The sequence below is a fragment of the Suncus etruscus genome, chromosome 1, assembly GCF_024139225.1.
Source record: "Suncus etruscus isolate mSunEtr1 chromosome 1, mSunEtr1.pri.cur, whole genome shotgun sequence".
Taxonomy (NCBI): domain Eukaryota; kingdom Metazoa; phylum Chordata; class Mammalia; order Eulipotyphla; family Soricidae; genus Suncus; species Suncus etruscus.
This window is the reverse complement of record NC_064848.1, coordinates 203,759,714-203,782,549: the sequence shown is the minus strand read 5'-3', so window position 1 is coordinate 203,782,549 and position 22,836 is coordinate 203,759,714. Positions and strand designations below refer to the sequence as shown.

Here is a 22,836-nt window from a genome sequence, read left to right as displayed (position 1 = left end):
ACCCCTCAATTTAGTTGATGGGCTGAACCCCAAGTATCAGCACCTCAGTAATGAATGGAGAGTATGTACAGTCAGTGGGATCATTCTCTTATACACAACTGGCTCACTTTCAATCCTCAGCACCTCACAAGGACCCCTAAAACTATCAGGATTGATCCTTGAGTGCACTGGGTGTGACCCATAAAACAAAAATTGACTTCCCTCCATAGAGTACCCCCCCCCCCGCCCCCAGACCCCAGCAGTGGATACTGCACAGAAAAGAGGGCCTGCAGAACCCACCAGCCCCAGGACGAATCTAGAAATCTAGACTCTCCCATAGCAGCTTCACAGAGGCTGTTTCTTGAATGCAAGTCCCCGGTCTTGCATTGTTCAGTGTGCAGAAATTTCTACTAATGGCTACCTGCAGAGTGCAACAATAGCACAGTGGCTAGGATGTTTGCCTTGCATGTAGCTAGCACGTGCTCAATCCGTGCTCCCTGGTCCTCAAAATCCCACCAGGACTGATTCCTGAGCTCAGAACAGGAGTAAACCTGGGAATCATTGAATGTGCCACAAAACCAAACAAAACAGCCCCCAACCCTAGTCTGACATTTCTCATGATACAGGGGTGGGGATTTGCTGAAGGTGGAAGCAAGATCAAGCAATTAACCAAGATCAAAGAGAATAATATGGAGAGCAAGAGTGAGTGGAAAATGGAAAGGTGCAGGTCTCTGTTTATGCTGCGGGGATGTGTCCACCTTGTCCAGGAGAGCGGATGTTGACCGTTCCAGGGACCCTGATCTTGTCCTTTTGAGTGATCTGGTATTGGATCTGAGGAGAGGCTTATCATCTTATCATACATTTGGTGGTCTGAAGCTTTTCATTTGTGAGAATCCTGCTTCTGGACAAGGTGGAAGTGGGACCCAGATGTTTTCTTGGCAGGTAGTTGCTATCTGTTTGAAACATACGTATATCCTTTTTCTGAATGAGGGAGAGTTACCCAGCAATTTACTCATTATTCATTTTTACCCCCATATAGGGTGAATTAGATTATTTGTACCTGAGCATCTTTTTTAAAGTGTCTTTTAGCAAAGTATAGGTTCCTCCTATACTCCTGCATTATAGGTTTCTTCTCCTTGAGGTAAATTGTTTGTTTGTTTGTTTTGGGGTCACACCCAGCAGTGGCTCAAGGGTTCCTCCTGGCTCTATGCTCAGAAATTGCTCCTGGCAGGCTTGGGGGACCATATAGGATGCCGGGGGGGGGGATTTGAACCACCGTTCTTCTGCATGCTAGGGCCAATGGCCTGCCTCCATGCGATCTCTCTGACTTCACCTTGAGGTAAAATTTAAGAAGTTTAATAAAATTATTTTAAAGATAAAATGTCAGTAGGTGACATGTCTCTTTTTCTATATTTTAATAGTTGAGTTTTTGAGAGTCCTGTGAGCTTTTTCAACTTTGGCTTTTCCCCAGTGAGATTATAAAGGATGCCAGTGATATGCTTTGACAACCATTCCTTACAAAATTAATTGAAATTTTTTACTTATGTGGCTTGGCCATTGTCTGTCTTTATGGGATTTGAGGACACCCATAACAACAAGCATTGTAGCATGAATGTGCAAACTGCTCATTCAGGAGTCAATGGAACTCTCCACATAAATGGGAATATGTATCCTTCTACCACGTGAAGATAGGGTTTTTTTTTTTTTTAAATGGGAAGGAGGCCCCAGAGTACACACATGTAATATCTATTTGACCCAATTAATTAGTCTGGTAACCACTCAGAGGGTTGTCCCCAGCTACATATGGTCTTTTATTTAAGGATTTATAAGTGGTACATGTATCAAGGTATTTGTTTGGCTTGCCTAAATGGAATATGATAGTTGACATTCAATAAATGGGCTTTGGTATGTAGAGCTGCATGTTCTTCTGCAGGAGACTAGGACATGTGGCTGCATGGGCTTCTCATCCTCCTTCACTGCCATTCACATGAGTCAGGGGCCTGCCTGGGGACCAGGTAGCTCTAGGGATCCTCTGAGGATCACCCAGTTATCCAGAGTCCACAAGTCCTGAGCTGGAATTGTACCAGCCTACAGGTGTGCAGCCTGTCCCTAGCGCAGGTGTCCTCAGGAAGGGTAAAAGCACAGAGATGCAGGGGGTAAAATCAGGGGCAGAACTTCTGATACCCTAATTGGGTGGGGGGGCCCCAGGTTTTCCCCAGATCTGGTGGGGGTGCAGTAGGAACATAGAGAACCAACATCTGGTCCTCCTACTTCTGCCCCAGGGGAAGGCAGAAACCTCAAATAGAGAAGTAGAAAAGTAGGGAGCAGGAAAAAAGGTAAAAGGGGCCAAGGATCTGGAAAGAGCATAAGTAAAAACTTTGGGTGTCCCCAAGGGGGCAGGAGGACTGACCTGCTGATCTGTGGTCCATCTGATGAGCTCAGGTCCTTGTCTGTCTCCAAGTGGTGGTGGGGATAAAACCTGGGGACTCAAGCAAGACATGTGTTCCCCTGTCTTGAACATCTCCAAAGTGTGTCCCTGTCCTAGAAGCACTCATGGCTCATAATTAACCTTTCCCCCATATCCATTCAAATCCTTGTCTATTTTTCTGCATTCTTGGCTTTAAAAGTTGTATAAATGTGCTAGAGGGGAGTTTCAATGGCCAGGACATTTAACTGGCCCTCAGCCCCAACTCAGGCATCCCAAATTGGTCCTCCAAGCCATGCCAGGTGGGAATCCTGAGTATAGAACCATCCTTGAGGAGGTCAACACAAAACCAGCATACATGGAGTATTTTTTGAGGCTAGGAGTCTTTGCAAAGATAGTGGAAAAGCAGGAAGCTGGACCATTGGCATAGCGGTAGTTGTAGGCTGGGTCTATGTGTGGCAGCTGCTATATCGGTCAACATTTGGAGGCTTGTTCTCATCATGCCATAGAGCCCCAGTTCGATCAGCTGCAAGGGCCTGTCAATCATGAGTTTTGCTGTTAGTTTAGTCCTCTTTTTTGAGAAGTACAGTTTATAGCACAGGCTGCTTTGAGAAGATATGGTCTGTATTGGTTCTTTTGATAAATAGTTGTACCTATTACATTTAATAAAAATATTAGTAAAAAATTGGAAAAAGAATAGCTTGAAATTCATTCAAGGAAATGAAAATATCTAAAATAATTTTTGATTTGAGATCCCTTATAAACTTGATATACATTGGTGATAATAGAAAATGTAGACAATGTAAAAGTATAAAGATTCATATTTTTTAAATGAAAGCACAGGTAACTTGGGGGGATGTAGCTCTGGAATGAGTTGCTTTCCCTTGAATGCATGAAGTCCTAGTTTAATAATTGACTGAGAAAAAGAGAAATAAATAAATGTGCTACATCCCCCGTGTTAACAGATCCTGAGACCTAGGAAAGGCACCAAGTTTAAAAAGTCCCTAACTACTTGAGGGAGGGTTTCTTAGAAAAGCTGTTTCTTAAAAAGTTGACACCTTAAGACAGGAAGCTTGAAAATATAGCCTGTACTCACAGACATTAGGGTCCTAAAAAATCCTGGGGTTGCCTGTCCATGATATGTATTAAGGCAAAAATATGAAAAAAGCTAAATGAAAAAATTGAGCAGAATTCAGTGTCAAACAAATACATTTATCTTTGCTCCTGGAAGATGTTTCCACATCCCATTCCATTTTATGAGAATATGTATGTGCAATTTGATCTTTGAAGTTTTTACAATCCTACTTTTAACTGTGCCCTACTTTTTATAAGCTCTAATCTGGGGTTTCCCACCTCTGGCAGAGAACAGTAGAACAAAACTTGTGCAGTTTTTCTAAAATTTTGTTTTGTTATGAACAGAAAGGTCTCGTCCCCCCAACTTCTTCTTTCCTTAAACCTCTTCCTTTGATATGTAAAAAGCCCCTCTTGGATAGGTACTTTTGTCTTTCTCTCATCTTCCACCTCCTGGTGACATTGGTATTTTTGATATAGAAAAGAAAGGTCAGTTTTTGGCTTAGTGCACTCAGACATATCAGGAGGTGAAAATCAGACTGACTCCAAGACTCCCTCCTGACTGACTCGCTTTATTAATCCTTTGAGGCTACCCTATTCTGCTTCATGTCTCATGCACCTGGAGTAAAATTATTCTTATAGCATGATTTACAATTCATTGAATTTATTTTATATCACCCCCATCCCCATGCCCTAAGATCCTGCATGTTGTGCCTAAGCCACCTTACTATTGCCTATTGGATTGTAGAGGTGTTGATTGGCATTACGTGTGAGAACCTCAGAGCAAGAGAGTCCCAGTGAATACATATGAATTGTAGTGTGTTAATATAGTTCAGGGGATTTACTATCAATGTATTTTTAAGAAGTGATGACATCCTCCCCCACCCCCACTCCAGCAATGACAATTGGACTGGGACATAGCCCCCTGATTGGGACACACCCCCTATAACAGACACTGCCCTAAGTATAAAAAGTAGATCCTGGCAGTTAGAGGGGCAGGTTATTACTGGAGCAGAGCCTGTTGGCTGGGAACCAAAGGTCCAGGCCCCAATTCTTGACCAGGCTGGGCCTGATAAGATGCAATTTGCTCTACCTTTCTCTCTCTCCTTTTCTCTCTCAAACTTCGGGTAAACAGGCCCTGGAGCTACAGGACTCCTCCTTTAGGCTCTCTAGGCAATGATCTCTTTCTCTCTCTAGCTCTACCCCTCTTACTTCACCAGACTTCAAGAGATGGATACCAAAAAAGGCTATAATGCTTTTAATTCTCTCTCTCTCTCTCTCTCTCTCTCTCTCTCTCTCTCTCTCTCTCTCTCTCTCTCTCTCTCTCTCTCTCTCTCTCTCTCTCTCTGCTTCCAGGGGTCTCAAACTCGCAGCCCACGAGTTGTTGCGGCCTCCGAGGCCGGCCTTCAAATAACACAGTATTCACGATTATTCGCTTACCGAAAAATCGCATAGGTCACAAGCTACATTTGGCATCCCTGGCTGAGCCCTGGCACAGTAGTGTCACTGGGAATGAGGGTTAGGGGATATAGGAAGCTGAGGTTCCTTCCTGTCTCCCCAAACTCTCATTCTGGGGCCCATTCATATGGAAAGTCAGATTCTGACTACTAGCATCTGCACATCTGCACCCCTGGGGTAGATATGTGCTTATGAGTTGGGGAACCCCCTGTCAGCATCACGAGCCCTCAATGGGTGGAGGAGACAGAGACATGGTGCAGCCACAGAGTCTGGATCAGAGGGACTGCCTGGGGCATATTGCAGGGGAGTTTTGAAGCCATGTGTGATTTAAACTTGGGGGAAACTGAGGAAAGATGAGTCTTGGATGAGGGCCTGGCTTAGATGGTGACTGTGTGTGCCCTGGGATCCTGGTACCCTAACAAACTCTTTTCTATATCGTGACTGAGCATTTCCCCTGAATCACTGCCCCCACCCCACTGGCTTTGGGTGGATACTGAAATAAGACTGGAGGGGTTGAGATGGAGGGGGGCCTGGAGACAGATGAGGGGCACTGGAGAGATGAGGCTTCCCTGGGTACTGAAATGGAGCACTGGCCTCTGGCCATTGAGGGAGCACATGACCAGATATGGATTCTGCAGGCTCAGAGGTGATCATTGAGCTGAGTCAGGCCAGTGAGGCTGACACTCAGGGTCTGTTCTGGCAAGTGAGTGCCTCAGTGCTCTCTCACAGGTAATGGGGGCCAGACCAGGCCTGAGGGAGCTGATGAGGAGCCTTGGAAGGCATCTAATTTCTGGTCCCTACTGAGCCACATCCGCTTTCAATTCCTGGTCTTCATGGCTGTTTGGGGGTATGCTGGGAGCCATAATTAGGGGAGAGTTGGCCTTGAAGGGGTCCCAGAAAACAGTGAGGACGAGTGTACCCCAATCATCAAGCAGTGTGTTCCTACTCAGCAGTGCTCAGTCCCAACATCCAAACACAGATATCTCAGGGCCGGCAGGAAGCTCAGTGGCAGGACCCTGGGCATGTATGTGTGAGGCCTGAGGTTGACCCCAGCACTGAAGGACACAGAGATCTTTGGGGTTATTTTTGGGGTATATTTTTGGCCACACCTTGTAGTGCTCAGATATTTCTCCAGGTGCAGTGAATTACTCCTGGTTGAGTGTAGGTACCTTATGAGATGCCTGGGATCGCACCTGGTTCAGTCATATGCAAAGCAAGCGCTCTTCCTGCTGTGCTATCACTCTGGCCCCTTGGGAGTTATTCTTCAGCCAAAACACCAGGAAGAAAACAAACACACATCATTGTCATTTTATTCATTGGCATTGGGGTCTTGGGGTCCAGAGCACCTTTCCAATGGTCGGCAAGAAGCGGAGATGGGAAGAGCCTGTCAAACTTTTGGAAGCCCCTCTCTGAGCCCAGAAATGGGGTCATACAGAGTTGAAGGATAGGGTTGGCTCAGAGCTCAGTCTTGGGCCTCCAGACTGCTGTATTCAATGGCCACCTCACGGCTTCTGCTGGCACTGGGTGACTTCGGAGGGGCTGTATTGTCATAAATGAGTGCTGGACCACAGGGATGCAGAGACAGATGCGCATAGTAGACCTCCTCCTGCTCCTCTGCATCCTGGGTAAAAATGGGCAGCATTGAAGGGCATCTGCAGAGAGCCTGAGACCCCTACACCCACTCTTTGCTCTTCTTTTTTTTCTTTCTACTCTTTGCTCTTCTTTTAGCTCACATTGAACATCCCATGTTTTCTGGGCCCCAGATTATGACACTATTAGGTGCCAGCCCCTGCCACTGCATTTGAACCACATTGGACTGTCTGGGCATGGCTCTGAGTTGGGGTCAAAACTGAGGGAGGGTATCTGTGGATCCTGCCACCCCTGGCTGCCACATGGCCCAGCCCCTGCCACCTCCCTTGCCTGCCCCTTATAGACTTGTTAATTCTGACTCTTTTCAGAGACCCCTCCCACCCATCCTCTCAAGACACAGGCTCACGGCTCCAGTACTCCATGTGTCTCAGGGCTCCAGGCACCAGGATGGGGGTTGCTAAAGAGAAAAGTGAATTTTCATGTGTAGTCTCTGGACTCTTATCAGCTTTGAGGAGACCCTGGCAGCTGAAAAACAACAATGAAGTATTAGAGACCCTGTCCTGGGAAGGTATGAGGGCATAAGGGCTGGTCCATCTGCCTGGCAGTTGGAAGTCGAGGGTCAACTTCCTGTACTGAATTCTTCCAAACACATAGGGGCAGCCCTGGTGTTTCTCAGCACTGATGGACCCAAAGAGCACTGGGTTGAGCACCACCAGAATGGTCTTGGGGCCTCTTGAGCAGTGCTAGGAGGGATGGAGGAAAGAAGAGAGAATGAGTATGTACATGAACATGTGAATTTGCAAGCATATGTGTGCACATGTGAGGTCATGTGTGTACATGGACACACACATTCATCGAGGAGTATGCGTGTATATTGTCATGTGTTTGATTATATGTGCATACATCTATGTATGCATGTGTGATGCTACCTGACTTTGCATATATGAAGTTGCCATGTCCTCAGTGATTTAGTGAACACTACATTTTGAGCTGCAGGCCTATGTTCTTGCATTAGCTCATTTATGGGGTGCACAAAGATACATGTAAACTTCATGCTGAGAGATGCAACCCCTATGAGCGTAGACATGTTCATATGAGCACGTGTCTATGTTTACACACATGTGTGTCTGAATGTGTTTTGGGTTCCAGGGCAGCTTGATTCCTCCTGACCCCAGCATCATATCTGAGGGTGTTATGGGCTGTGCTGGCATCTCTCTGGGTCACCCTGAGAACCACCCAGAAACCAGAACAGAAAGTTGGTGAAGAAGGGGACAGGCACCAGTGTGGGTCTTCTCTTTGGCCACCTGCAGCTTCATTTTCTCCAGCTCAACTCTCACTACTGATCTTTGGGTGGTGCCCCTCTCCCCTAAAGAGTAACTGGTCAGAGCATTTCAGATTATGATGCCATCATTCCTACACACTTCCCTTTTCCCACCTCTTACCTCTTACCTGTCCTCTGTTGCTTCAGCTTTTTCCAAACAAGCAGGGAAATCAGGAAAAGGGGAAGCAGCAACATGGCACAGATGACATGGTGGAACATGGGGATGGAGGAGCCTCTGAAATAATAACAAACCACTGTGACCAGGAGATCCCACCCTGGGCTAGACATCTGCCAGATGCAGGCAGGGCTACACCCCTGTTACCTTAGGTCTCTGCTTCCCATTGGAACTTCCACTCTGAGTGCACCCAAAGATGGGGTCAACAGAGTACGAAAGCAGGGGCTTAAAGGGGAGGGGATAGGAGAGAAGGAATGAATAGGGGAGAGAAGAGGAGGAATGAGTGGGATAGGGAGAGGAGAGGAGGTGACAAGATAGCAGAAGAGAGGAGGAAAAGAGAAGGAAAGGGGCAAAGAGAGAAGGGGGTGGAGACAGGAAGGGAGAAGAAAAGAAGGTAGGGGACAGAGGCTGAGCAGGTCATAGGTAAGTTCTAATTCAGGGGGTAAGACACCCCACCCTAGTTTCAGACCTGGGCTCTGGGATGAAGGGAAGTGGAGGTCCTATTCAGAGCCCAGAGGAGTGAAAGGGTCAAAGGAAGATCAAGTTAGGTCTGGACCATCCTTTGGAGCAGTGGGCAGAGGGACCCGGGCAGAGATGGGCATCAGAGCTGCTTACGTGGTGTTGGAGGGGAGACCCATCACACTGGGGGAGAGTATGTTCTCTTCTGGGGGTGCTGGTGTTGTGAGTGCCCTCTTGGTGGTGGTAGTTGTCATGCCCGTGATTGTGGTCATGGTGGTCTTAGTAGTGGTCATGGTGGTAGGTGCTAGACAGACACAGCGTTCAGAGACCGGAGGCCCAGAGAGTGGGAGGCTCAGGCTGGGGCAAATGGAACCTGCTGGGCTTTCCTCATCCTGTGGCTCAGCTGCCCCAATATCACCTCCCCAGAAACCACATCCACAAGAGGGAGCAATGGGTGGCCCAGGGTGGCCCACTCATTAGGGTCTCTGAGTCAGGGGCACCAGGCTGAGCAGAGGCTCCTTTGGGAGAGCTATCAGACTCCCTTTGAGGAGTCTCATGCAAGGTCAGGGCTAGACACCTCCCAGAGTGAGCCTTTTTACTCCCCAACTCTGCCCAGTCCTGGGCTGGACCTCTGCTGCCTACACAGGATTCTGTGTCCTCATTCTCTAGGACAGTGAGGCTGGGCAGAGGCAGAGACCCAAAAGGATCCCCTGAACTCTGGCACAACAGTGCAGCCTGGAGAACATAGTCTTCTCCATTCCCAAGTCCCACACTGTCCCTCAACTCTGCTGCCTTTTCCCCCAGGATCTGCATAAAGTGGGGTTATAGGGGTAAGTCACTGATGCCCAGAAGGAAAGAGACATGTCCCTGAGGACTCTGGAACTTATATCCATGGAGGGATACCTAAGTCTCTGAGTCCAGTTTTATTTGGTTTCTGGGGACAACCCCAGCCATGAGCTGTGTGGAGAAAATGGACAATTGGATACCCAAAAGGAGCCCCAGATCATCAGGGAGAGTCCCCAGTGGTCAGCTGTACCAGGAAGTTCTGCACATAGTTCTTTCAGAGCGATAGAAAAGGGTCAGAGAGGTCCCTAGAGCAGCTCTGAACAGGGATGGGAGACAGGAGACATGCACATTTACCTACCTGGGCTCACAACCACTTTGATGGACACACCCTGAACATTTCCGAGTCTTGCAATCTTGCACCAGTATTTGTCTGTGTCCTCAAGTCTGAGCCTCTCTATGGTCATGGTGAGCCTGTGCTCTCTCTGGTCATCCCTGAGGGTCACACGGTCCTTCTTCACCTCCTCTCTTCCAGTGGTTTCTACCAGGATCTTGCAGGAATTCCAGGCTGCCCCCCGACACCACCATTTCTTGTCCCTTTCAAACCAGGCTTCATAATTACAGGCCATCGTCAAGGATTTTCCAACATAGCCACTCACTTCTTTGGATCCCCAGATGGCATCTGAGCCTGGAAACAAGAGGCATAAGCCTTGTTTCCTCCCAGTTGAGGAAAATGCCACAACCCCGACACCGGGAATCACTGCTACCCTGCTCTCTTGTGGAGAGACTCAAAGACAGGGACTCTCCACTTCTCCAGAACCCCCTTCTGCTCTTTCCACTCCCCAGGACCCCATACTGGCCTCAAAGACACAAAACTGATACTGAACAGGAATAGCACCCCCCAGACCCTCCCCAGATGGATACTTCATCCTTAGGGACTTCTTGGGCAGGGCACGTCTGATGGAAGCTGGGTCATCATTGTTTCTGAAGCATGATAGGTGATGGATATGGCAGTTGGGGTTACAGATTATTCTTTTGCTTGAGTGTCAAGAGCTCCAATGTCTGTCCCTACATCCCGATGGCCACACTCTTTCTCTTGGTTTGGTAATAACCCCATGTGTTTAATGAAGTTCTGCAATGCCATGGTGCTCACTGTGCCTGTGTGTTATTGAATTTGCATTACCCAGTAATGTTATTTCTCACAGAAAGACTTGAATTCCCATCAAGCATCGGTGGGGAAGTCGGTGAGTTTCTGCTGATGTGTTTATACCTTCTTTTGCTGATCCACTAGTGTTGTCATTTTGCAGTAAGTGACCTAATGCTGTCCTGTGTACCCAGCTGCAATACATGTTAGTCCTCAGGGTATAATCTCCTTTTTCTCTCTGTTCATCTGTGAGCTATCTCAGGATTGGTTCAACCCTTTGGCTAATGGAACTCATACTGCTGGAAATATTGCTGTGCTAATTTTCATATGGAGATATTTCTCACAGAATCCACTTCTCTAGAACACAGATATACCTTGCTGGGTCACATGGTAACTTAAGCCAGAATTTACTTTTGAATTCAGTTTTGACTGTTACACTTAAGTTTTGATATATACTTTTTTTGGGGGGGGCAATCCAGCAGTGGTTAGGGGTTACTCTTGTCTCTCTATACAAAAATTACTCCTAGCAGTGCTTGAGATGAGCCATATGGGATGCCAGGGTTCAAACCAGTGGTATTCTCAGGCTAAACAAATGCCCCACCCCATTTACTATCGTTTCAACCATTACTTTTTATTTCCTTCCATCTTCTTTTGTTACATTATCTCATTTATTTTTTCCTTCCTTCCTTCCTCCCTCCCTCCTTTCTTTTTCTTTCTTTCTTTCTTTCTTTCTTTCTTTCTTTCTTTCTTTCTTTCTTTCTTTCTTTCTTTCTTTCTTTCTTTCTTTCTTTCTTTCTTTCTTTCTTTCTTTCTTTCTTCTCTCTCTCTTCTTTCTTCTTCCTTCTTCTTCTTTCTTTCTTTCTTTCTTTCTTTCTTCTTTCTTTCTCTTTCTTCTTTCTTTTTCTTTCTTCTTTCTTTCTTTTCTTTCTTTCTTTCTTCTTTCTTTCTTTCTTTCTTTTTCTCTTCTTTTCTTTCTTTCTTTCTTTCTTTCTTTCTTTCTTTCTTTTCTTTTTCTTTCTTTCTTTCTTTTCTTTCTTTCTTCTTTCTTTCTTTCTTCTTTCTTTCTTTCTTTCTTTCTTTCTTTCTTTCTTTTTCTCTTCTTTCTTTCTTTCTTTCTCTTCCTTCTTCCTTCCTTCCTTCCTCTTCCTTCCTTCCTTCCTTCCTTCCTTCCTTCCTTCCTTCCTTCCTTCCTCCTTCCTTCCTTCCTTCCTTCCTTCCTTCCTTCCTTCCTTCCTTCCTTCCTTCCTTCCTTCCTTCCTTCCTTCCTTCCTTCCTTCCTTCCCCTTCCTTCCTTCCTTCCTTCCTCCTTCCTTCCTTCCTTCCTTCCTTCCTTCCTTCCTTCCTTCCTTCCTTCCTTCCTTCCTCCCTCCCTCCCTCCCTCCCTCCCTCCCTCCCTCCCTCCCTTCCTTCCTTCCTTTCGTTTCGTTTCACACCTGGCAGTGCTCAGGTATTACTCCTGAATCTATGTTCAGAAATCACTCCTGGCAGGCTCAGGGGACCATATGGGATACCGGGATTCGAACCGCCATTCTTCTGCATGCAAAGCCCTACCTCCACGCTATCTCTCTGGCCCTTTCTTTCTTTTTTTTCCTTCTCTTCCTTTCTTTCTCCCTTTTCCTACCTTTCTTATTTATGCATTTATTTGTATTTGTAGTCAATATGAAACTCAGATCTTCATGCATTCAAGGAAAGCATTGCATCTCTAAGCTAACCCATTCCAAACTACTGTGATTTCATAAAAATATGAGTGTTTAGGGGCCAGAGCTTGCCCTGCAAGCGCTAGCCTAGGACGAATCGTGGTTCGATCATATGGTCCCCCCAAGCCAGGAGCAATTTCTGAGCTCATAGCCAGGAGTAACCCCTGAGCATTAACGGGTGTGGCCCCAAAACCAAAAAATAAAATAAATAAATAAATAAATAAAATGAGTGTTTATACTTTCACATTGTCTCTAGTTTATATTTCCAATATATCAGCTTTTCAAAAAAAATATATCAGCTTTTTAAGGAATCTCAAATCAAAATAGTTGCAGAGAATTTGTATTTGATGTGAAATATGTGATTTTGTTCTATATTACTGTATTAACCCTGTAACACCAGCCTTAATGAGGTCCACCTTTTAAGAAGGACCATAATCAACTGTCACTGGCTGGCAGTTTGATGGGTTCAAACCTTACTCCAACTGAGGCTCGAGGTGGGAGCTGAAGGTGGGAGTTATGAATGGCAATTGGTGAAGCTGTGGACTGAGGAACAGTTTCTACTCGGCTGTAGCTTGCTTTCTGATTTCTACCAGACTCAGCTAAATTTTCCTGGATAATTTATCCTTTACCTTGTTTATCTGTTCTATGTACCTGGCCCTCAATCTGACCTTCCCTTGATCCTAAACCCAGATCTTTCTCCTTCTTTCTCTTTCTCCTGACTTAGGGTATGTCATCAAGCTCCTGGCCTCTACCCTCCATGTTTATATAATTAGGCTTGAAAAAGAAGCATCTTAGCTGAGTCTTTTCTGCTTGTCCTTTGGCAGGTTGAGGGCCCTGCAGACTCTGGCATATTCAAGCACATTTTACTATTGCAATTTTTTTCTTTTTTGGTTTATGGGCCACACCCAGTGTCATTCAAGAGTTACTCCTGGCTATGCACTCAGAAATTGCTCCTGGCTTGGGGACCATATGGGATTGGGAAGTTGAACCACTGTCTGTCCTAGATCAGCATGTGCAAGGCAAATGCCATACCACTTGTGCCACCACTCAGCCCCTCTATTGCATATTTTGCTAATTTTTTTGGTTTGTTTTTGTGTCACACCTGCAGACTCTCGGGGATTACTCCTGGCTCTGTACTGCAAAATAGCTTCTGGCAGGCATGGGGAACTATATGGGATGCCCGAATTCAAACCACTACCTGTACTGGATCGGCTGCATGTAAGACAAATGCCCTACAGCGGTGCTATCTCTCTGGTCCCACTAAATTTTTTTATTTAAATTTTAGTAAGGTACAAGTATAGCATCAAAAGCATACAAAGACAGGCCATATCTTTACAATGCAGCCAATTTGATCAACTCTTCTTACCATGAAAAGAGGCTCAACTAGCAGCAAAACCTCATGGATATACAGACCTTGCAGCTGATTTCATTGGATCTCCCTGGGAAGGAAGCAGAGCTAGTCCCCACCATCTTTGCTGAAGCCCTGGAAACTGCAACACAGTCCCACCCGACAACTGTTGCCAACCCAATGGCCCAACTTCACTGCTTTCTACTCATCTCCCCAGAGACTCCTTGCTGCCAAAAAAACTCCAGGTATCCTTTTTTTGTGACTGACAGTCCCAGGGATGATTTGAAATCAAGGAAGGCCATGTCCTCTCCCCCCGGCTTCCCCACCAGGGCCTCTTCTTCTGGAACCCCCCCGCAGCCATGTCCATGAACAGCTGTATCCATACCAGCTGCTCAACCCAGCTCCACAGATTCTTAGGGTCTTGGACCACTTGCTGCTTATGTAGCTGCGCAACAGCCCCACAATTTTAATACTGACTTCCCAGAAGAAACGCATTATATTAGATATCAAATTGTCATAGACACCACATAAGCTCAAAAACAAAACCAGTAACAGAAGGTTTACCTAGCAATACACATATAGGAACTTTTCAGACAGTGCCATAATGACACTTCTGAGAATATGATAATTTATACAAATTTTAATAAATTTTTAAAAATAATCCATGACCATTTTATAGGATCAATTAATATTAGATAAGTTATTTGTACCTACCAAAGGGCAGAGTTTGAAGAGGCTGGGAAACTGGTAACAAGGGTGGACTGAAAGTTACACTGGTAGTAGGATTGATGTTGGAAGATTTGATTTCAGAAATAACTGTATTATGAGCTACTCTGTAAACCATAGTGTATAAAATGAATAGAATTAATTAAAAGTGTGCCAATACAAAAAGTGAAAAGGCAAAGAACATGGTGAGAAAAAAATACATGAATAGGGCCCGAAGAGATAACACAGCGGCGTTTGCCTTGCAAGCAGCCGATCCAGGACCAAAGGTGATTGATTCGAATCCTGGTGTCCCATATGGTCCCCCATGCCTGCCAGGAGCTATTTCTGAGCAGACAGCCAGGAGTAACTCCTGAGCAACGCCAGGTGTGGCCCAAACCGCCCCCCCCAAAAAAAAACCCATGAATAAAAAAATTAAATATTCTTCTCATGATAAAGAAGAAATACTAAAATAATATTAAAATTGGAGATTTTCAGTATAGGTAAAACTTCTTTTCTTTGTTTCTGACAGTATTTTTTCCTAGGATATATCCAGTGGTGTTCAGACCTAGCTCTGCACTCAGTGGTTGCTCCTGACAGGGCTTGGGGGATTATATGGGACACCAGTGATCGGATCTCAATGTGCAGGGTGCAAGATAAGTACTCTGCCCACTAGATTTTCTCTCTCTTTCTGTGGCACTTAAAGATGGGTTTGAAAGCCAAGAATGCAGTTAATATTGACAGGATTTGAGTGGAGAGAGGAGAAGCTCAGGAATGATCCCTGAGTGCTTTCGGGTCAAGCTAACACCCTGGAGAAAGCTCAGGGCTGGGACTGACCTGCTTGCTGAGCCCCGGGTTTTATATTTACAATCATATATAGACAAAGACAAGGCTAGATGTCTCTGAGATTATCTGACAGGCCCACCAACCTGAGTGCCTGGGCCTCTCTGTCCTTTAGGGCAAACCGGAACTTACCTCGGTCATTCCTAGCCCTCAGCCCCTTGTACCTTCTCTTGCTTCCAGGGTCTAGTACCTTGAGATCCCTGGTCCCAAAACAGGCCTGACTCACGTGAAAGGCAGGAGAGGAGGACGAGGAACCTAAACAGCCACACGTCCAGGGTTAGGGTGGGCACAGCTCCGCAGCAAGGACAGAACCCCACACTTTCTGGTCCTCAGCATTTGCTCTCTTGCTCACTCTCTAGCTCTTGCTTCCTCTTTCAGCCACTTCCCACCAACACATCATAAGAAATGTTAAGCAGGGGGCTGGGTTTTTTGGGGGGCTATACCCAATGGTGTTCAGAAGTTAATCCTGGCTTTGTACTCAGGAATTACTCCTGGTAGGCTCAGAGGACTGTGTGGCTTACTGGTGAGTCAGCTGCATGCAAGGCAAGCATCCTACTTGTTGTGCCATTGCTCCAGCACTCAGTTGGCCATTGGTGCAAATTTTGGGGCAATGCAAGACTAGGGAAACTTGTGGAGCCTTGTGAACAAGTCGAGGCTTATTGGGGGGGGGGCTTGAAGACATTCTTTTCTGTGTGGTCTCCCCTGCTAGAAAGCCTGGGGAGACCTGTTCCATATGTGTACCCTTTAATAGTGCCCTAAACCAGGGTTTCAGGTGAGCTATATTTGTTGATGGTTTGGGAGGGGTTACTTTTCCTTTTTTTTCTCTTTTCTTTCTTTCTTCTTTCTTTCTTTCTTTCTTCTTTCTTTCTTTCTTTCTTTCTTTCTTTCTTTTTCTTTCTTTCTTCTTTCTTTCTTTCTCTCTCTCTCTCTCTCTCTCTCTTTCTCTCTCTCTTCCTCTCTTCTTTCTTTTTTCTTTCTTTCTTTCTTTCTTTCTTTCTCTCTTTCTTTCTTCTTTCTTTTCTTCTTTCTTTCTTTCTTCTTTCTTTCTTTCTTTCTTTCTTTCTTTCTTTCTTTCTTTCTTTTTCTTTCTTTCTTTCTTTCTTTCTTCTTTCTTTCTTTCTTTCTTTCTTTCTCTTTCTTTCTTTCTTTCTTTCTTTTGGTCACAACTAGTGGTACTTCGGGCTGACTCTGGCTCTGCACTCAGGATCACTCTGGTGGGTTCAGCGATCCATATGGGGTTGACAAGGACTTAATCTGTGGCCATTGCATCTACTGTTCCAGTCATTCCTGGGATGAGGATACTTGGGTCTATGTAGTAAACTAAACTGAAGGGTCCCAAAGCAAATTCCTGGGAGAACTAGGAACTGAAGGAAGAGGTAGAGGGTCAAACCCATGCTGTAGGGAAAGGCTTCAGGGACTGAAGGTCCTGGCAGTGGGTGGGTATTGGGGACAGTGGGGGAGCTGTGCTGAGAATAGATCAAATAGGCCCAGTTCTGGGTGAACCCTGAATCTTGAATCCTGCCAAAATGTGTCTGAGGTCCTTCCTGGAAAGGCCAGTATGTGCTCATGAGGCTTCCTTCTCACTGTTCCCCTATATTGTCTGGTCCAAGAATTCTGACCCCATTCGCACCCCATAACTGTGCCCACATTTCTCGATGGAACACAGATGGCTGGACTGGAATGGAATTTTACCTGTTTGGTTCCAAATCTACTTCTGCATGTTTCACACACAGCCAGTGCCCCCCCTTTGGGGACAGAGCCTCTAGAGAGAGGTGAATTCCCAGGCCTCAGCAGAAAGAGTACTGGGGTGCATGCATGCAGGGACCCCAGAGGCCCATGAGAGCTTCACAGGATGTGGCCTAAATGTAGTGCGCAGCTGAGCCTGCCATGAGATGGTTGGCAGGACTCAGCTCCCAGGTCAGCTCAGCCTGTCCCGTTTCCTGATCAGCGGTCTCTGCAAATGAGGGAGATCTGAAGCTGGAAAGAGGGTTGTCTTCTGCTCCTCTTCTAGAGACAAAGTCTGGCATCACATGAGCTGCTCAGATCCCCACAGCCCCTTGGTGTTCCCAGTCAAGAACAGAGAATGACTGTAGCATTCTGGGTGACAAGACACCTCAGAGCTGGGGGACAGACTCTCAGGCCTATATGTGCAGATACTCTCATTCCCACAGAGCCCTGATTACTAGATACCTACCTATGTGGGGTCCCTCAGGACTCTAGTCCACACCTGGGAGGGGTAACACACACCTGTGAAAGTCTGAATTGGACAGATTCTCTTAGAGTTATCAGAATCTCAAGACCCATGTGTGCGTGTCTCAGTAATAGTGTGTGTGTATGTATGAGTGTTTGTGTTTGCAAATGTGTTAATGTGCATAGACCTGTGCTTGTGCATGAGTGTGTAAGTGTGTATGTGGGTTTGCTTGTGTGTGACTGTATGTGCATGAATGTGTGTATGTTTGTGTGTATGTGTGCTACGTACTCCATGTGGATGTTTGGGTAATGTTTGTACATGTGTATTAAGTGTAGTCTTTTATGTGTGCCATTTTTTCTCTTTTTCTTTCTTTTTGTTTTTGGCCATATCTAGTGGTATTTAGGGCTGACTCCTGACTCTGCACTCAGGGATCACTCTGGAGGGGTTAAGGGGTCCCTATGGGATGACAAGGATTTAATCTGGGGACTGCATCTAGTGCTCCATTTTATTCCTGGGGTGAGGATACTTGGGTCCAGGCAGTCAACTAAACTGAAGGGTTCCAGTGAAGATGCCAGGGATAGCCAAGCTATGTGTGTACAAGTGCAGAGGATATGTTCTATGAAGCATTGTGTACGTGATGTAGTTAGCGCATATCATGTGTGGGGCTCTCAGCACAATGTAATAGCTATGCAGTATTCAACTTGTGTGGACACACATATGCTTTATTGCCATGTGTGCTATATGTGCATATGTAGTGGTGTATGAGCAGTGTTCATGTGCACACATAGTGTGTATCATGTAAATTGTCGTGTCTGATGCTTATGTACATGTGGTGTGAGTGAGGGACATGAGGACTAAGAACACGCATCCACTGCCCAATGTGGGGAAAAAGCCTGTGCCTTGAAGGTATTGGTGTAATATAATGACAAAAATCAATGAAATTCATAAGACACCCTGATGATGAGGAAGCGGTAAACAACTTGATCTAAGGGCAGCTTGCTCTACTTCAACCACCCAATGGTGTGATGAAATCAAAAGATGCTCTGCCCTAGGATCTGTGCAAGAACCAATATCTCTAGTTACAATAGACTGTCTACAAAATCTCGACTAAGCAGAACTTTTCTGGGATCATAAAGAAAGACTTTATTCTAGGCTTTAGCCTAGAACTTGTACAAAAACTATGATCTCTAACTACAGAAGACTGACTCTGTCAACTGTGACTGAGCAGAATTTTTTCTGGGACCATAAAGAGAGACATTGGGGCTGGACAACCAACATGCTTGTAGTCTGTAGCTGGTCTTTTGACAGTATGATTCCTGGGTGGAGACACCCTGTATCTCTTAGGCCAATGAAATTTCTTTCTAATTTCCCTAATGTTTGATGTGCCTATGCAAACTAAACAAACCCCCAACCTGTCCCTGTGCCCCCCTCATTTTTTCTTCTTTCAATTTTATTTTTATTCTAGTTAGGGCTCCACTTTTACAAGAATCATAGAAATTGAATCACTTTGTTTTGTCTCATATTCTATGTTTTTTTACAAATTGAGAAAAGAAAAAAAAGGTAGATGGGACCCAGGGACCATAGTCTCAGGAACATTGAGTGGAAAAAAAAAGAGATCAGATCTAAATATCCAAGCCAAGGTCAAAGATAACAGAATCAAGAGACCCAAACTATAACAATCTAAACACAAAATGGGCCTGTTACACTAGTAGGCCAGGGGTGGAGTTTGGAATGCATGCAGGCAACTATGGTGGAGGGAGGTCAACACTGGTGATGGGAATGGTCCTAATTCACTGTCACTACAACCATTTAAAATACAACTGTGAAAGACTTTTAATTCACAATGGCTTCAATAAAAAATTTAAAAAACTCAATGAAATGAATGCTTTGTCAAGAATACTTCACCCAGCCAGACTTTCATTCAGAAAGAAAGGATACACAGCTTTATGGATAAACAACCACTCAGAAACCTTACAGAAGCAAAATAAACCTTAAAAAATCGAAGGCAGACAACCAACACACCAAACTCCTACTAAAAAGATCGCACTTAATCTCTTGACAAGCATCTCTCTCAACAGCAATGGACTAACAGCACCAATTAAAACACAAAGAGTGGCAAAATGGATCAAAAAGAGAACACAACATTTTTATGCCTGCAAGAAACACATTTAAATAGTCGGAGCAAACATAGACTCAAAGCCAAAGTTTGGAGGACAATCATTCAAGCAAACAATTCCCTTAAAAATGCAGGATGACCATAATAATGTCAGACAACACAAATTTTAAGCTTAAAGAGATTATAAGGGAAAGAGAAGGACATAACTTAATAACCAAGGGTTATGTACACCAGGAAGAAATCACACTCCTAAGCATAGATGTGCCCAATGAGGGCCCAGCAAAAATTTTTTTAAATAATTGCTAATAGATTTGAAGAGAGACAATAATAGCCAAAAATAATAGTGGGAGACATCAACAACATCCTGTCACCCTTTGATAGATCAATAAGGCCAAAACTTAACAAGGATATGTTGGCTCTGAAGGAAGAAAAGGAATATAGTGGCATACATATGTACATATATATATATGGCTATCCATTCCCAGAAAGCTAAATACATATTATTTTCCAATGAACTATGGGCCATTCTCAAAAATAGACAACATGCTGGGCCATAAAACATACCTCCACAAATTTAATAGGATAGAAATAGTATCAACTTCTCAGATTCTGATGCACTGAAATATAAATGAATTACAAAGACACAGAGAAAAACTTTAGCACCCAGAAATCAAATAGCTCACTACTGAACAAGACAAAATTAAATAAGAAAATTAAATAAAAAATTCCTGGTAACAAATGAGAATAAACACATGAATTATCAAAATTTGTGGAACACAACAAATACGGTATTGAGGAAAATTTATAGCTTTGCAAGCATTCACCAGAAAGAGCCTACATAAATAACTTAATGACAAGCCTTTAAAAATAGAAAAATTGGGGCCGGAGAGATAGCACGGAGGTAAGGTTTTTGCCATACATCCAGAAGGACAGTGGTTTGAATCCCGGCATCCCATACGGTCCCCCAAGCCTGCCAGGGGCGATTTCTGAGTGTAGAGCTAGGAGTAACCCCTGAGAGCTGCCAGGTATGACCCCAAAACAAACAAACAAACAAAAAAAATGGAAAAATTATCAACAAAATGAACCCAAAACAGGCAGATGGAAGGAAATGATAAACTTCAGAGCAGAAATTAATGAAATGGAAACCCCAAAAACAATTTAACAGATTAATAAAAGCCAGAGTTGGTTCTCTGAAAAACATAAACAAGATCGCTAAACCATTAAAAAAGACTCACAAATAATGAGAAACTTAATAAACTGAATAATAAATGAAAAGGGAGAGGTTACTACAGTTACTACAAAAATTAAAATAATGAGATATTACTTTAATAATCTCAATGCCACAAAACAAGAGAATATGGAAGAAATGGATAAATTCTTGGATTTCTATAGCCTCCCAATGTTATAGGAATATCTGTCACTATTGAAGAAATTGAAATGATAATCAAAAGGCTTCCCTAAAACTAAAGTACAGGCCATTTAGATTCACTAATGAATTCTTTCAAACCTTTAAAGGGGACCTACTGCTAATCCTTTCCAGGCTCTTCCAGGAAATTAAAGAAACAAAAACACTCCCAATATGTTTCTATGTAACCAACATCAACTTGATATCAAAAGCAGAGATGTCACAAAAAGGAGTACAGGTTAATGCCCTTTATGAATACAGATGTATAGACACTAAACAAAATATTAGCAAATAGGATCCAACAGCTCATCCAGAAGGTCATACACCATGGCCAAGTAGAGTTCATTTCAGAAATGCAAGGATGGTTTAACATATAAAAGTCAATAAATATAATACACCATATCAACAAAGAAAATATAAAAATAATACAATCATATAAATACAGAAAAACACATTTTAATAGGTCTAACACCCATTCTGATAGAAACTCTCAACAAGATAGGAATGGAAAGAACTTTTCTCAGTATACTCAAGTACATTTACCACAAGCCCATGGCAAATACTATACTCAATGGGGAAAATTAAAAGTCTTTTCTTTAAGATCTGGCACCTTTAAGACAAGGTTGTCTTTTCTTGTCACTTCTATTCAACATAGTACTAGAAGTACTTGCCATAGCAATATGGCAAGAAAAGATATCAAGGGCATCCAGATAGGAAAGGAAGAAGTCAAGCTCTCATCCCCTATCCTTTCTCCCTAGGTAACTTGACCTTGCCCGCAAGACCCCGCCCATTCCTGGGAGGGGTCTTGGAAAAGGTAGATAAAGCCTTTGACCCAGGGAATTCAGCCCTTTTTGGCTCTCTGCCCTTTTGGTCTTTGGCCAGCATGGAGGTGAAAGGGAAGATGGCTGAAAGGAGTTAAGATGCAGGGCTAGAGAAGAATGGCTGTGCTTGAAAGGTTATGATATAAGCCACACATGTGGTGAATTGGGTATGAATAAAGCTGATGTTTCCTGATGCCTGTTTCTGGATGAGTGATTCCACCATTCACCTAACCCTGGGACCCACCAGCTAAATGGGGGTTGCGGAGCCATGTGGCCTGGGATGGCAGAGAGAAATATCCATCCATCAATCCTTCACCACCCTCCACCATCGTTAATTATTTAATGCAACAGTTTAACATATAAAAGTCAATAAATATAATACACCATATCAACAAAGAAAATATAAAAATAATACAATCATATAAATACAGAAAAACACATTTTAATAGGTCTAACACCCATTCTGATAGAAACTCTCAACAAGATAGGAATGGAAAGAACTTTTCTCAGTATACTCAAGTACATTTACCACAAGCCCATGGCAAATACTATACTCAATGGGGAAAATTAAAAGCCTTTTCTTTAAGATCTGGCACCTTTAAGACAAGGTTGCCTTTTCTTGTCACTTCTGTTTAACATAGTACTAGAAGTACTTGACATAGCAATATGGCAAGAAAAGATATCAAGGGCATCCAGATAGGAAAGGAAGAAGTCAAGCTCTCACTGTTTGTAGATGACATGCTACTATATTTAGAAAATTCTACAGAGTCTACCAAAAAGTTTTTAGAAAGAATAATTTATATAGTATAGTGTTAGGCTACAAAATTAACATGTAAAATACATGGCTTCTTTATATTCAAATAATGCTAGAGAAGAGATACTTTTAAAAAAATCTCATTTATAATTGTGCCACAGAAAATCAAGTACCTTGGAATCAACTTAACTAAAAAGCTAAACAACCTATAAAGAGAAAACTACAGAAAGGCTTCAAGAAATAAGAGAACACAAGGAAATGGAAACATATAGCCTGCTCATTTATTGGGAGGATTAACATCATTAAAGTATTAATACTTTCCAAAGCATTGTACATGTTTAATGCAGTCATTTTAAGGATACCCATAATATTTTTCAAAGAAGTGGAACAAACACTTCTGAAATCTATTTCGAACAATAAAAACCAATAAATAGCCAAAGCAATCCTTAGGAAAAAGAAGATGGAAGGCATCCCTTTCCTTAACCTTAAATTGCACTATAAAGCAATAGTCATTAAAACAGCATGGTATTTGAATAAAGACAGACTCTTGAATC

The 22,836-nt window shown here is 43.7% G+C and overlaps 3 protein-coding genes across 6 annotated transcripts in view; 2 read left to right on the top strand and 1 right to left on the bottom strand.

The window, feature by feature from the left end:
• The window catches only part of FADS6 (fatty acid desaturase 6), a 1,183,177-nt gene that overhangs the window by 415,463 nt on the left and 744,878 nt on the right, over positions 1-22,836 (top strand). The gene's annotated exons all lie outside the window — the stretch shown is intronic.
• HID1 (HID1 domain containing) overlaps positions 1-22,836 on the top strand; it is a 994,098-nt gene that overhangs the window by 478,194 nt on the left and 493,068 nt on the right. The gene's annotated exons all lie outside the window — the stretch shown is intronic.
• On the bottom strand, positions 6,396-9,890 carry LOC126001220 (CMRF35-like molecule 5). The gene is made up of 6 exons (XM_049768436.1): positions 9,623-9,890; positions 8,635-8,782; positions 7,973-8,079; positions 7,803-7,889; positions 6,922-6,980; positions 6,396-6,554 (listed from the first exon to the last, which is right to left on the bottom strand). Exons 1-6 carry the CDS (start codon positions 9,888-9,890, stop codon positions 6,396-6,398), a joined length of 828 nt encoding a protein of 275 aa, XP_049624393.1.

Coding starts and splice junctions, on each gene's coding strand:
- LOC126001220 (XM_049768436.1), bottom strand. CDS start 9,890: ATGGCCTGTAATTATGAAGCCTGGTTTGAAAGGGACAAGAAATGGTGG. Junction 8,080..8,634: donor GGTCTCCCCTCCAACACCAC/GTAAGCAGCTCT, acceptor TTATTATTTCAG/AGGCTCCTCCATCCCCATGT. Junction 6,981..7,802: donor CAAAGAGAAGACCCACACTG/GTGCCTGTCCCC, acceptor TTTTCTCTTTAG/CAACCCCCATCCTGGTGCCT.